The sequence below is a fragment of the Triticum urartu genome, chromosome 1, assembly GCF_003073215.2.
Source record: "Triticum urartu cultivar G1812 chromosome 1, Tu2.1, whole genome shotgun sequence".
In the NCBI taxonomy this organism is placed as follows: Eukaryota; Viridiplantae; Streptophyta; class Magnoliopsida; order Poales; family Poaceae; genus Triticum; species Triticum urartu.
Genome location: NC_053022.1, coordinates 353,728,756 through 353,741,241, shown reverse-complemented (window position 1 = coordinate 353,741,241; position 12,486 = coordinate 353,728,756). Strand labels below are relative to the sequence as shown.

Here is a 12,486-nt window from a genome sequence, read left to right as displayed (position 1 = left end):
TCCCAAGTACCCACCCGCCTAAGTAGCCTATGAAGTTGTCGACGTCGCCTTAGAAAGAGTTCGTTCTGACTCTAACTCTTTCCTCCCCTCTCGATGTAGTTGATGGCAAGGCGTCGTGATGGTGTTGCTCCGTCGAAAACTATAGAGTTGTGGTGCTTTCATAATGACCACATGGTGAGAACTAGAATCACGTGAATGTCCTTGATGTGATGCTCACCTCCACTCTTGTCCGTGCACCAAACGTTTAGCTGATCATTACTCCTGGGTGTCCATCCAGGCTTGCGGAATGTTGTGCACACAATCGCCCAGACCTCGCTCGCAAATACGCAATCCAAAAGGATGTGGTTTATTGTTTGGGTTAATTAGATAAATGCCACTCCAATTATGGCGATTCATAAAAATGCCGCAGCAATTTTCAAACTTTGAAAAATGCCACTGCAATTTTTGCAAACTTTGAAAGACGTTACTGCAGACTTCGAAAGATGCCACTGAAAATGGCATTTTTCAAAGTTTGAAAATTGCAGTGGCATTTCTCGGAATCGCCAGATTTGAAGTGACATTTGTTAAATTAACCCTTATTGTTTCACCGCGTTAAGCACAAAATGGGCATGAATCTTGACGCGGCAACCCCCGTCAAGCGAGCCGGTCGGACGTCCAACACCTATTTCTTAATGCCAGCCAGGTGAAGAACTTGCACTGCAACGGCGCCCTGGACTTCCACGTAAAGTCAGACATAGGGACAACCTCTCCGCTTATGTGCCTTTTGCCACGTATAAAACATCCATACACAAACCTCAACGTGTCTTCATCGACAGTTTCCCTCCTAGTTTAGAGAAAATATTAAAACATGTCATTCTTTTTTTTTTACGTGAGAAAGTTCTAATTTATTCATCTTCGACCATGGCGGTTAAATATGGTATATATTGTTGTAATTTATCATCAGTTGAGTAAACCGGCGAGGAAAATCTTAACTTAAACGGAGGACCGTCGTCATCGTTAGGATCATTTTTTACATGTGCAAAGTGAAATGATGGAACATCATCATACAAAACATAAACGTGAAGGCGCGCCGAAGGGCGATGAAAAAACATGGGCAGCCGCGTGATGGCAGTACTACGCGTCCACAGGATTAGGTGCGGGTATATTATCCGTACCCAGGACGGATCCGTCTGCTTAACCAGACGGATTTGGCGGGCGGGCCCAGACTTGTTTGCCCACGAGTCTGATCATCGAGGCGGAGAGAAAGTCAGAAAGAAAAGCCCGTCCGTCCCTCCGCCTATTTAGCGCCGCTTCCTCCTCTCGTCCTCACCCTCAATCACCACCCGGAGCGACGAGCGACCAGCGATGGCGCGCGTCTCCAATTCCAAGAAGCGCATGCTCCACACCAACAGCAGCAGCGGCAACAAGAAGGAGGAGGCGACCACCGCCAGCGCCAACGCCAGCGCCGCGGGGAGCGACGACGGCCGCCCCGTCCGCGTCTACGCCGACGGCATCTTCGACCTCTTCCACTTCGGCCACGCCCGCGCCCTCGAGCAGGCCAAGCTGCTGTACGTTCTTGCGTGTTCCTTCTTCGCCTGTTTTCTACGTACATGTAGATCTAGGCCCGTCTGGCGGTTGAATTTGTTGGATCTGGGGCCGCGTTTGTCGCCTCGTTCCAAGGCGACGTCTGAATCTCGGTCCGACCGCCTCAAATCGATACTCATTTCGATCTGTACTTGGCTGCAGGTTCCCCAACACGTACCTGCTGGTGGGATGCTGCAACGACGACCTCACGCGGCGCTACAAGGGCAAGACCGTCATGAACCAGGAGGAGCGATACGAGTCCCTGCGCCACTGCAAGTGCGTAACAACCACCAACCCTTCCTCATTTCCCACCTCTTTAATCAGTATACATCGCACCGCATTTCTTCGTTCAGTTATTATTACGAGATGCAGACACGCATCACCAGTATAGTATGCCAGTTACACATCGCTTTCGATTGTCAAATGCTACCACCGGTTGCCTCCATTTGTGCATTGGAGCCATCCTGTCCTGTTATTCTTTTGATCACCAGGAGAACTGGATGATATGTGATTCATTGCAACACCACGCTTATATAAATACTTGGGTTGACCCATTTGACATTCCCCCCTGTTCTAAGCATATGCCATGTTTATTTAAGAATCAAGTATGCCTGGTCCTTTATGATATTTGATTAAAAAAATGGTATTTTCTGCTCTGCCGATCGTCTAACTATTTATCTGCTGCTTTAGGTGGGTTGATGAGGTCATTCCCGATGCTCCCTGGGTTCTCACGCCAGAATTCATTGAGAAGCATCAGATTGACTATGTCGCACATGATGCTTTGCCGTAAGTCATACCCGCTCAAGAGCTATACCAAATCCTCACTTTTCCCCCTCTAATCAGCTCCACTAACTATAAACATACTCATTGCAGTTATGCCGATACAAGCGGTGCTGCAAATGACGTCTATGAGTTTGTAAGTTTGCATCTCCACAACTAATATATGTGGATCGACGGCGTTATCTTTGCCGTTGCTTACTTATTCCTATTGTGTTATCAGGTCAAGAAGATTGGAAAATTCAAGGAAACAAAACGGACTGATGGAGTATCGACATCGGACCTTATAATGAGGATAGTGAAGGACTACAACCAGTATGTCATGAGGAATTTAGCACGAGGTTACTCAAGGAAAGATATGGGCGTGAGCTATGTTAAGGTCAGCCACATTTCTGATGACACCTAACCAACCAACCTTTTTTTGCGACGAGTAGAGCTTAGCACATGGCTTATTTTTTGTCTTTCGGTATATTGTGATGTTATTCGTTTGGTCTCCCAGCCCAGGTAATAACTTGTGTTGGTTGTCTTGTTTTCAGGAGAAACAACTGCAAGTGAATATGAAGATAAATAAACTGCGGGAGACTGTGAAGGCACAACAAGAAAAGGTAATCAGCCATGCGCCTTCTCAGCTCAAATCATGCTTGCCGGCAATCTACAGACCAATCGTTCCATCCACATGGCAGAATAGACGTTTTTTAGGCCCGATGATTATTAGTTGTGCTGATCTTCTGATGTGCTGTGTAGTTGCAAACGGTGGCGAAGACGGCTGGGATAAACCACGAAGAGTGGCTGGCGAACGCGGATCGCTGGGTGGCTGGCTTCCTGGAGAAGTTCGAGGAGCACTGCCACGTCATGGTATAGTATACTTTGCTTAAAATCTACAAACAGAGTAGTCAAATCGAACATGAAATTCAGGACAAAGAGACATACTGACGCTATTGTTATAATTACTCAGGAGACTGCCATCAAGGACCGGATACAGGAGAGGTTGGGGAGGCAGGCCGGCAAAGGCATAGCCGGCGGTCTTATGCGGCAGCCGGTGGCGGCGGCCTGATCTTTCAGACCAGGTCTTTGTGATGGTGTGAACGAACACCGAGAAAGCGAGAAGTTGTTTAGCTGTGCTTGTGTCATGGAATGTGATGCTTGTGCTGAGTAAAGTGGTTGAGTTAGCTGAGCAAATCCTTTGTATTATTATTACTGTTCTTTTTTTGTTGCTGGAGGATGTGTGTGTGTGTGGTTTCACAGTTTTGTACGCAGATATGATGTCTATAGCAGGGACGTTTGGTGTCGAGCGGCTTACCTACTATGTGGAGAGAGTTTTGTTACCTTGATCTTTGTAGGCTGTATCTTTTGTAATGAGAGAAAAGAAGTTGCTCCATTTTTCGGCTTACTCCATCAGAAAAAGGGAGCACAAGATTAAGACCATAGCTTAAATTTTTGTAACCCATCAAGTATGCTGCTGTTTTTCTTTTCTTTTTTTTAAAAAAGGGAAGAAAAGAATGTTGGTGTTGAACAGCTGCTTCACATGGAGCTGTGATGTGTGCTGGCCTGCTGGGTGCCCTGCTGAATGGCAACCCAAGGATCCCAATCCGGATACATCCTGGCCTCCGACTCCTGGCCACATACGCCTGCATCGAACACAACACCGAAAAGTCTTTCAGGTTCGCATCAGTGGCAGTCAGCCCTGCTGCTTCCGTCTCCGTTTCTGCTTCTGCTCCACTCCACTGGCCGGCCGGTCGTTCATGGCCGCGATGATGGGGATCTCCGCTTTGCGCTCCCACCACCCGCTCCCCCTGTCGACCGCGCGCCCGGCCACGGCTCTCCCCCGCGCCACGTCGCCGACGTCGCACCAACCCAGCTCGCTCACGCCTCTACGATGCCGATGCCGATGCCGATGCCGACGCAGCCTCCCCCATTCTTGCTGCAGCTCCTCCCCTCGCGCCTCGCTCTCGCCAGGCGCCCCCGACTCGGCCGCTGCTTTCATGGCATTGGCTCCCAACAATGCCGCCCTTCGCCACCGCCTCATCGCCCCCAACTCCACCGCCGGCTCCGGAGACGCCGCCGCCACCGGAGGCCTGCCCAGCGTCAGTGCTCGCTCCTCCTCGTTCTCTTGGAGAATCGCATAATCGTCCACGGCACGTACGTATTCTTATTCTCTGCACTTTGTATGTATGTATGTATGTATAGGTTGTTGGCATCGCGCACCTGGCGGTGTCGCTGGGCATCGTGCTGGCCACGGACAAGTACCTGAAGCAGGCGTTCGTGGCGGCGTCCATCAAGTTCCCCAGCGCCCTCTTCGGCATGTTCTGCATCTTCTCCGTGCTCCTCGTCCTCGACACCGTCGCGCCGGCGCTGGCCAAGGCCTTCATGGACTTCTTCGAGCCCGCCACGCTCTTCATCCAGCGCTGGCTGCCGCTCTTCTACGTCCCCTCCCTCGTCGTCCTGCCCCTCGCCGTCAGGGACGTCCCGGCCGCCTCCGGCCTCAAGATCTGCCTCATCACATGTACTCTACCACCACCTAGCATGCCATTGCCACTCAGTCCTGCCACAAGATTTTTTACCTTCACTGACGCTGTCGTTGCTGCATTTTTCCTTTTCGTGTGTCGCCGGCAGTCGGTGGCTGGTTCGCCTCGCTCGCGGTGGCGGGGTACACGGCGCTCACCGTGAGGAAGATCGTCAAGACGGAGCTCATCGCGGCCGAGCCGATGGGCAAGCCGTCCACCTTCGCGACGTTGGAGTTCTGGGCGTGGGGCGCCGTCTTCGTCGCCTCCTTCGCCACGGCGTTCGTGAACCCCACGGCGCTTGGCACCACGGCCAGGACGTGCCTCCCGTTCATGCTCGCTTCCACTGTACTGGGATACATGGTTGGTTCTGGGTAATTCATCACTATGTCTTTCTACTACGTAACATATTACACTCCTATACACTTACAGTTAAGAAGATACCAATACAGACTATACAGTACTATGTACAGGGTTTAGTATTACTACTACTACTTCATTTGCATTTGCCTGACTACAGCATGTATGATATGCTATTTTTTCAGGTTACCGCCTGGTATCAAGAAATTGTTACACCCGATCATCTGCTGCGCGCTTTCCGCGAATTTGTCGGCGGTCGCATACGGGTACCTCTCCGGGTCCGGAATCGATGCTGCGCTAGGTTTTAAGCTAAACTTCCCTGCAATCAAATTCTGAATTTATCTGTAGTTTCACAACAGTTGCCTTGTAATTGCGACCATATATACTCTGCTCTGCTCTAACACAAGTGGTTGGTTGGTTTTGTAGGTGATTACCTGACAAAGGTGCCATCAAATCCTGGAGCTGGTGACGTCCTGATGGGCTTTCTTGGGTCTGTCATCTTATCATTTGCCTTCTCAATGTTCAAGCAGAGAAAGGTATGTGTAATTCCCATTGTTATCTTGCAACACTTTTTTTACATTATTTTTTGCGAAAAATCTTGGAACACTGTTAAGGTTGCTCTGTATCGAATCCTGATAACTCGTGTCGCTGTCGAATTCAGCTTGTGAAGAGGCACGCGGCAGAAATTTTCACGTCGATCGCGATTGCGTCGACATTCTCCCTGTACTCGACAGCCATCCTAGGACGCCTGATTGGGTTGGAGCCAACATTGACCATCTCGATATTGCCAAGGTGTATAACCGTGGCGTTGGCTCTGAGCATAGTCTCTTTCTTCGAAGGTAATTAAATCAAACCCCCTTGCATTCTCTTCTGTGTAGCTACTGAATTTGGAATGTGGTGATATAACTAGCTAACTGATGTGCTTTGTGCGTCGATGATGCAGGTGCAAACACTTCGCTGACGGCCGCCGTGGTTGTTCTGACGGGCCTGATTGGCGCCAACTTTGTGCAAGCGGCCATGGATAAGCTTGGCCTCAACGACCCCATCGCCAGAGGGATCGGAACAGCTTCCAGGTAAACTTGATGAAACTCTGGGATCCTGTCCCTGCGTTCATTCTGAAAGCATGCTAAATTTGATGGTGGGTGCAGTGCTCATGGGTTGGGAACCGCGGCGCTGTCGGCCAAGGAGCCTGAGGCGCTCCCTTTCTGCGCCATCGCCTACGCGCTCACCGGCATTTTCGGCTCATTGATCTGCTCCTCTGCAGCCGTCAGGCAAAGCCTGGTGTTCATAGCCGGCTGACACACATATACACTCGTATACAGCAACAGCAACAGCTTGTGATGAGTTTTTTTTTTTCATTTTATAAAAGAATGGTAAGTGCTTGGAGAACAAAAATGCAAAATTTCCTTGGCATGTAAAGATGGATGGTTGCAACAAGTCAAGGTGAGTAGTACTCCCTTGCTTGTATAGCTGCAAAATGTTCGGTGATTGCTTTTCTCCATGCGATTTTTCTTCTAAAGGAACAAGAGTAATAGTCTGATTGGTTTGGTGCCAACAATTGGTTCTTGTCTCTTTGCATGGCCCTTTTGCCTATGTGGAGCAGCGAGACAAGTAAAAAGGGAGGAAGTGAGCTGTCATGCAAGAATCAGCCTCTCTATGTCCGCTCATGTAAGAGTCAGCCTCTACACGTGCTCCTAGATAAGAGGAAGGAGAAAAAGAGAAAGTGCAAAAACTCACTAACTTAAGAGCGACCTTACAACCAACCATATTGTATGAGTGAATAATATTGCTAGCTTTTGATGACATGACAGTCTTATATTATATTATTAACATTGCTCTTAAAAAGTTGTCGATTTTTGGTAAAAAAATTCAAAACGGAGGTTTTGCCTCATTCATTAATTAAGAAGAAAAGAGTTGGTTAACTGACGGAAAACCAGACGAAAACCGTCACAATCTTGACCACACATGCGAACTACTCCCAAACTATGGACCCACATGAATCCCCAATAAACACAGTTAACACAGAATCAGTCCGACACCCAAGCACTTTGGTCACACCAATGGAAACCCATCGACCCACAACCACTTGAAAATGATATAACGACAGAGACAACAGACACATCTGAGCCCACGTCTACAACCTAGACAAATGTATCATGAAAACATCTGCACCTCCCCATTATCTCTCTTTCCCTTGCACTTCTAGATTTCTTCCCGTGGGTGCCAGGTTGAGGGTGAGCTTCATCCTTCTTGCATTTGTGCCTTGATGCATGCCTTATGCTTCAAGAGACATTGAATCGTTTTTTTAATTTAACATTCAAGATAGATAGGTATTCGACAAGCTTGATGACAAACATCGCCCCCGAGGCTAGGCATCGGCGCTCTGAATGCTTGATAGACTTAGGAGAGTGCGTGTCAGCAACATCTACACCAACGTCCACCTCGCAAGGCACAAGAGGAGGTGAAGTGGGGGCCTAAGCCACGACTGAGTGTGACGTCTACTACACAGCTTTATTCTTATAGACTCATGTTGGGCCTTCAAACACAGAGTTTTGTAGGATAATAGCAATTTTTCCTCAAGTGGATGACCTAAAGTTTATCAATCCGTGGGAGGCGTAGGATGAAGATGGTATCTCTCAAACAACCCTGCAAACAAATAATAAAAAGTCTCTTGTGTCCCCAACACACCAAATACAATGGTAATTTGTATAGGTGCACTAGTTCGATGAAAAGATGGTGATACAATCGTAGAAATGATAGTAGATATTGATTTTGTAATAGGAACAATAAAAACAGCAAGGTAGCAATTGATAAAACGGAGCACAAACGGTATTGCAATACTTGAAAATGAGGCCTAAGGTCCATACTTTCACAAGTGCAATCTCTCAACAATGCTAATATAATTGGATCATATAACCATCCCTCAACGTGCAATGAAGAATCACTCCAAAGTTCTTATCTAGCGGATAATGTAAGAAATTGTTTGTAGGGTACGAAACCACCTCAAAGTTAGCCTTTCCAATCGATCTATCCAAGAGTTCATACTAAAATAACACCAAGTTATCCTTTCTAATCGATCTATCTAAGAGTTCGTACTAAAATAACGCCATATGATACACATCAATCAACTCTAATGTCACCTAGATACTCCAATGTCCTCATGAGTATCCGTGAGTTGATTATACGATATGCATCAAACAATTTCAGATTCATAATACTCAATTCAACACAAAGAACCTCAAAGAGTGTCCCAAGATTTCTACCGGAGAAACAAGGATGAAAACATGCATCAACTCCTATGCATAGATTACCCCAATGTCACCTCGGGAATCCGCAAGTTGAGTGCCAAAACATATATCAAGTGAATCAATATGATACTCCATTGTCACCACGGGTATTCATAACAAGACATACATCAAGTGCTCTCAAATCCATAAAAGTATTCAATCCGATAATAACGAAATCTCAAAGGGAAAACTCAATTCATCACAACAAGATAGAGAGGGAGAAACACCATATGATCCAACTATATTAACAAAGCTCACGATACATCAAGATCATGTCAAATCAAGAACACGAGAGAGAGAGAGAGAGAGAGATTAAACACATAGCTACTAGTACAAACCCTCAACCCCGAGGGTGGACTACTCCCTCCTCATCATGGTGGCTACTGGGATGATGAAGATGGCCACCAGTGATGATTTCCCTCTCCGACAGGGTGCCGAAACCGGGTCTAGATTGTTTTTTCATGGCTACAAAGGCTTGCAGCGGTGGAACTTCTGATCTAGATTAACTTTCGGGGGTTTCCGAATATATAGGATTTTTTGGCGTCGGTTTCACGCGAAGATGGGCCTCAGGGGGCCCACTACCCACCAGGACGCGCTAGGGGGGCGCCTGATACGTCTCCAACGTATCTATAATTTTTGATTGCTCCATGCTATATTATCTACTATTTTGGACATTATTGGGCTTTATTATCCACTTTTATATTATTTTTGGGACTAACCTATTAACCGGAGGCCCAGCCCAGAATTGTTGTTTTTTGCCTGTTTTAGGGTTTCGAAGAAAAGGAATATCAAACGGAGTCCAAACGGAATGAAACCTTCGGGAACGTGATTTTCTCAACAAACAAGACCCGGGAGACTTGAACCCTACGTCAAGATACAAAAGAGGAGGCCACGAGGTAGGGGACGCGCCCACCCCCACCAGGTGCGCCCTCCACCCTCATGGGCCCCCTGTTGCTCCACCGACGTACTCCTTCCTCCTATATATACCTACGTACCCCCAAACGATCAGATACGGAGCCAAAACCCTAATTCCACCGCCGCAACTTTCTGTATCCACGAGATCCCATCTTGGGGCCTGTTCTGGAGCTCCACCGGAGGGGGCAACGATCACGGAGGGCTTCTACATCAACACCATAGCCCCTCCGATGAAGTGTGAGTAGTTTACCTCAGACCTACGGGTCCATAGTTATTAGCTAGATGGCTTCTTCTCTCTTTTTGGGTCTCAATACAATGTTCTCCCCCTCTCTTGTGGAGAACTATTCGATGTAATCTTCTTTTTGCGGTGTGTTTGTTGAGACCGATGAATTGTGGGTTTATGATCAAGTCTATCTATGAATAATATTTGAATCTTCTCTGAATTCTTTTATGTATGATTGGTTATCTTTGCAAGTCTCTTCGAATTATCAGTTTGGTTTGGCCTACTAGATTGATCTTTCTTGCAATGGGAGAAGTGCTTGGCTTTGGGTTCAATCTTGCGGTGTCCTTTCCCAGTGACAGTAGGGGCAGCAAGGCACGTATTGTATTGTTGCCATCGAGGATAACAAGATGGGGTTTTCATCATATTGCATGAGTCTATTCCTCTACATCATGTCATCTTGCTTAAGGCGTTACTCTGATTTTAACTTAATACTCTAGATTCATGCTGGATAGCGGTCGATGAGTGGAGTAATAGTAGTAGATGCAGGCAGGAGTCGGTCTACTTGTCTCGGACGTGATGCCTATATACATGATCATACCTAGATATTCTCATAACTATGCTCAATTCTGTCAATTGCTCAACAGTAATTTGTTCACCCACCGTAGAATACTTATGCTCTCGAGAGAAGCCACTAGTGAAACCTATGGCCCCCGGGTCTATCTTCATCATATTAATCTCCTACTACTTAGTTATTTCCTTTGCTTTTTTACTTTGCCTTTATTTTACTTTGCAACTTTATCACACAAAAAAATTATCTTATCATATCTATCAGACCTCACTCTTGTAAGTGGCCTTGTAGGGATTAACAACCCCTATTCGTGTTGGTTGCGAGGATTTATTTGTTTTGTGCAGGTACGAGGGACTCGCGCGTAGCCTCCTACTGGATTGATACCTTAGTTCTCAAAAACTGAGGGAAATACTTACGCTACTTTGCTGCATCATCCCTTCCTCTTCGGGGAAAATCAACGCAGTGCTCAATAGGTAGCAAGAAGGATTTCTGGCGCCGTTGCCGGGAAGGTCTACGCAAAAGTCAACATACCAAGTACCCATCACATACCCTTATCTCCCGCATACCTGAACATAATAGTTTCTTCAGAAACGATCTTAAAGAACATAAAAGTTTTATGAGTTTTATGAATAAAGAGCTTGATGATATGTCTAAAGAATTCGATGGTTTAAGATCCCAGATTGCTCGTCTTGAGAAATTGACTGCTGAAATTTCGGATAAGCAGGCCACCTTAGTTAATAGGATGGCCGCTAAACCGGATTGCTATGAAAATAAAGATGAAGATCTAAAAGTTATTGATGTGTCCCCTATTAAATCTTTGTTTTGCAATATGAATCTTGATAATGATGGGACTGAATATGATCCACCTTTACCTAGAAGGCGTTCCAAGAATTCAGAATTTGTTGATCTTGATGCTAAAATTGATAAAAGTGGGATTGAAGAAATTAAAAACCCTAGATGTTGCTAGCCCACTATTATGGATTTCAAGGAATTTAACTATGAAAATTGCTCTTTGATTGATTGTATCTCCTTGTTGCAATCCGTGCTAAATTCTCCTCATGCTTATAGTCAAAATAAAGCGTTTATTAAACATATCGTTGATGCCTTGATGCAATCTTATGAAGAAAAACTTGAATTGGAAGTTTCTATCCCTAGAAAGCTTTATGATGAGTGGGAACCAACTATTAAAATTAAAATTAAAGATCATGAATGCTATGCTTTGTGTGATTTGGGTGCTAGTGTTTCCATGATTCCAAAGACTTTGTGTGATTTGTTAGGTTTCCGTGATTTTGATGATTGCTCTTTAAACTTGCACCTTGCGGATTCCACTATTAAGAAACCTATGGGAAGAATTAATGATGTTCTTATTGTTGAAAATAGGAATTATGTGCCCGTATATTTTATTGTTCTTGACATAGATTGCAATCCTTCATGTCATATTGTTCTTGGTAGACCTTTCCTTAGAACGATTGGTGCAATTATTGATATGAAGGAAGGAAATATTAGATTCCAATTTCCATTAAGGAAAGGCATGGAACACTTTCCTAGAAATAAAATTAAATTACCTTATGAATCTATTATGATATCCACTTATGGATTACCTATCAAAGATGGCAATACCTAGATCTATCCTTGCTTGTTATGCCTAGCTAGGGGCGTTAAACGATAGCGCTTGTTGGGAGGCAACCCAATTTTATTTTTATTCCTTGATTATTTCTCCTGTTTAGTAATAAATAATTTATCTATATTCTGTTTTGGTTGTGTTTTTTGTGTTTAATTAGTGTTTGTGCCAAATAGAACCGTTGGGAAGACTTGGGGAAAGTCTTGTTACACTTGCTGTAAAAAAACAGAAACTTTAGCGCTCAGGAGAACTGCTGTCATTTTTATTTGGAAAGTTCTATTTAGTTAATTATTTTTGCAGATGATTAATAGATAAATTCCTCACGTCCAGAAATTTATTTTAGAATTTTTGGGGTTCCAGATCTTGCGCTAGCTACAGATTACTACAGACTGTTCTGTTTTTGACAGATTCTGTTTTTCGTGTGTTGTTTGCTTATTTTGATGAATCTATGGCTAGTAAAATAGTATATAAACCATAGAGAAGTTGGAATACAGTAGGTATAACACCAATATAAATAAAGAATGAGTTCATTACAGTACCTTGAAGTGGTCTTTTATTTTCTTTCGCTAACGGAGCTCACGAGATTTTCTACTTTAAGTTTTGTGTTGTGAAGTTTTCACGTTTTGGGTAAAGATTTGATGGATTATGGAACAAGGAGTGTCAAGAGCCTA

At 45.2% G+C, this 12,486-nt stretch overlaps 2 protein-coding genes across 2 annotated transcripts; both read left to right on the top strand.

Annotated features, from left to right (window-relative positions):
• The first annotated feature begins 1,203 nt into the window (after positions 1-1,203).
• On the top strand, positions 1,204-3,718 carry LOC125511916 (choline-phosphate cytidylyltransferase 2-like). The gene is made up of 8 exons (XM_048677150.1): positions 1,204-1,547; positions 1,726-1,839; positions 2,254-2,349; positions 2,437-2,479; positions 2,564-2,719; positions 2,877-2,945; positions 3,085-3,195; positions 3,296-3,718. The coding sequence occupies exons 1-8, from the start codon at positions 1,345-1,347 to the stop codon at positions 3,392-3,394; spliced, it is 891 nt and encodes a 296-aa protein (XP_048533107.1). The 5' UTR covers positions 1,204-1,344; the 3' UTR covers positions 3,395-3,718.
• A 248-nt stretch (positions 3,719-3,966) lies between these two features.
• On the top strand, positions 3,967-6,702 carry LOC125511900 (plastidal glycolate/glycerate translocator 1, chloroplastic). The gene is made up of 8 exons (XM_048677149.1): positions 3,967-4,424; positions 4,528-4,843; positions 4,954-5,215; positions 5,387-5,502; positions 5,628-5,737; positions 5,863-6,040; positions 6,145-6,274; positions 6,350-6,702. The coding sequence occupies exons 1-8, from the start codon at positions 4,083-4,085 to the stop codon at positions 6,498-6,500; spliced, it is 1,605 nt and encodes a 534-aa protein (XP_048533106.1). The 5' UTR covers positions 3,967-4,082; the 3' UTR covers positions 6,501-6,702.
• Positions 6,703-12,486: the final 5,784 nt, after the last annotated feature.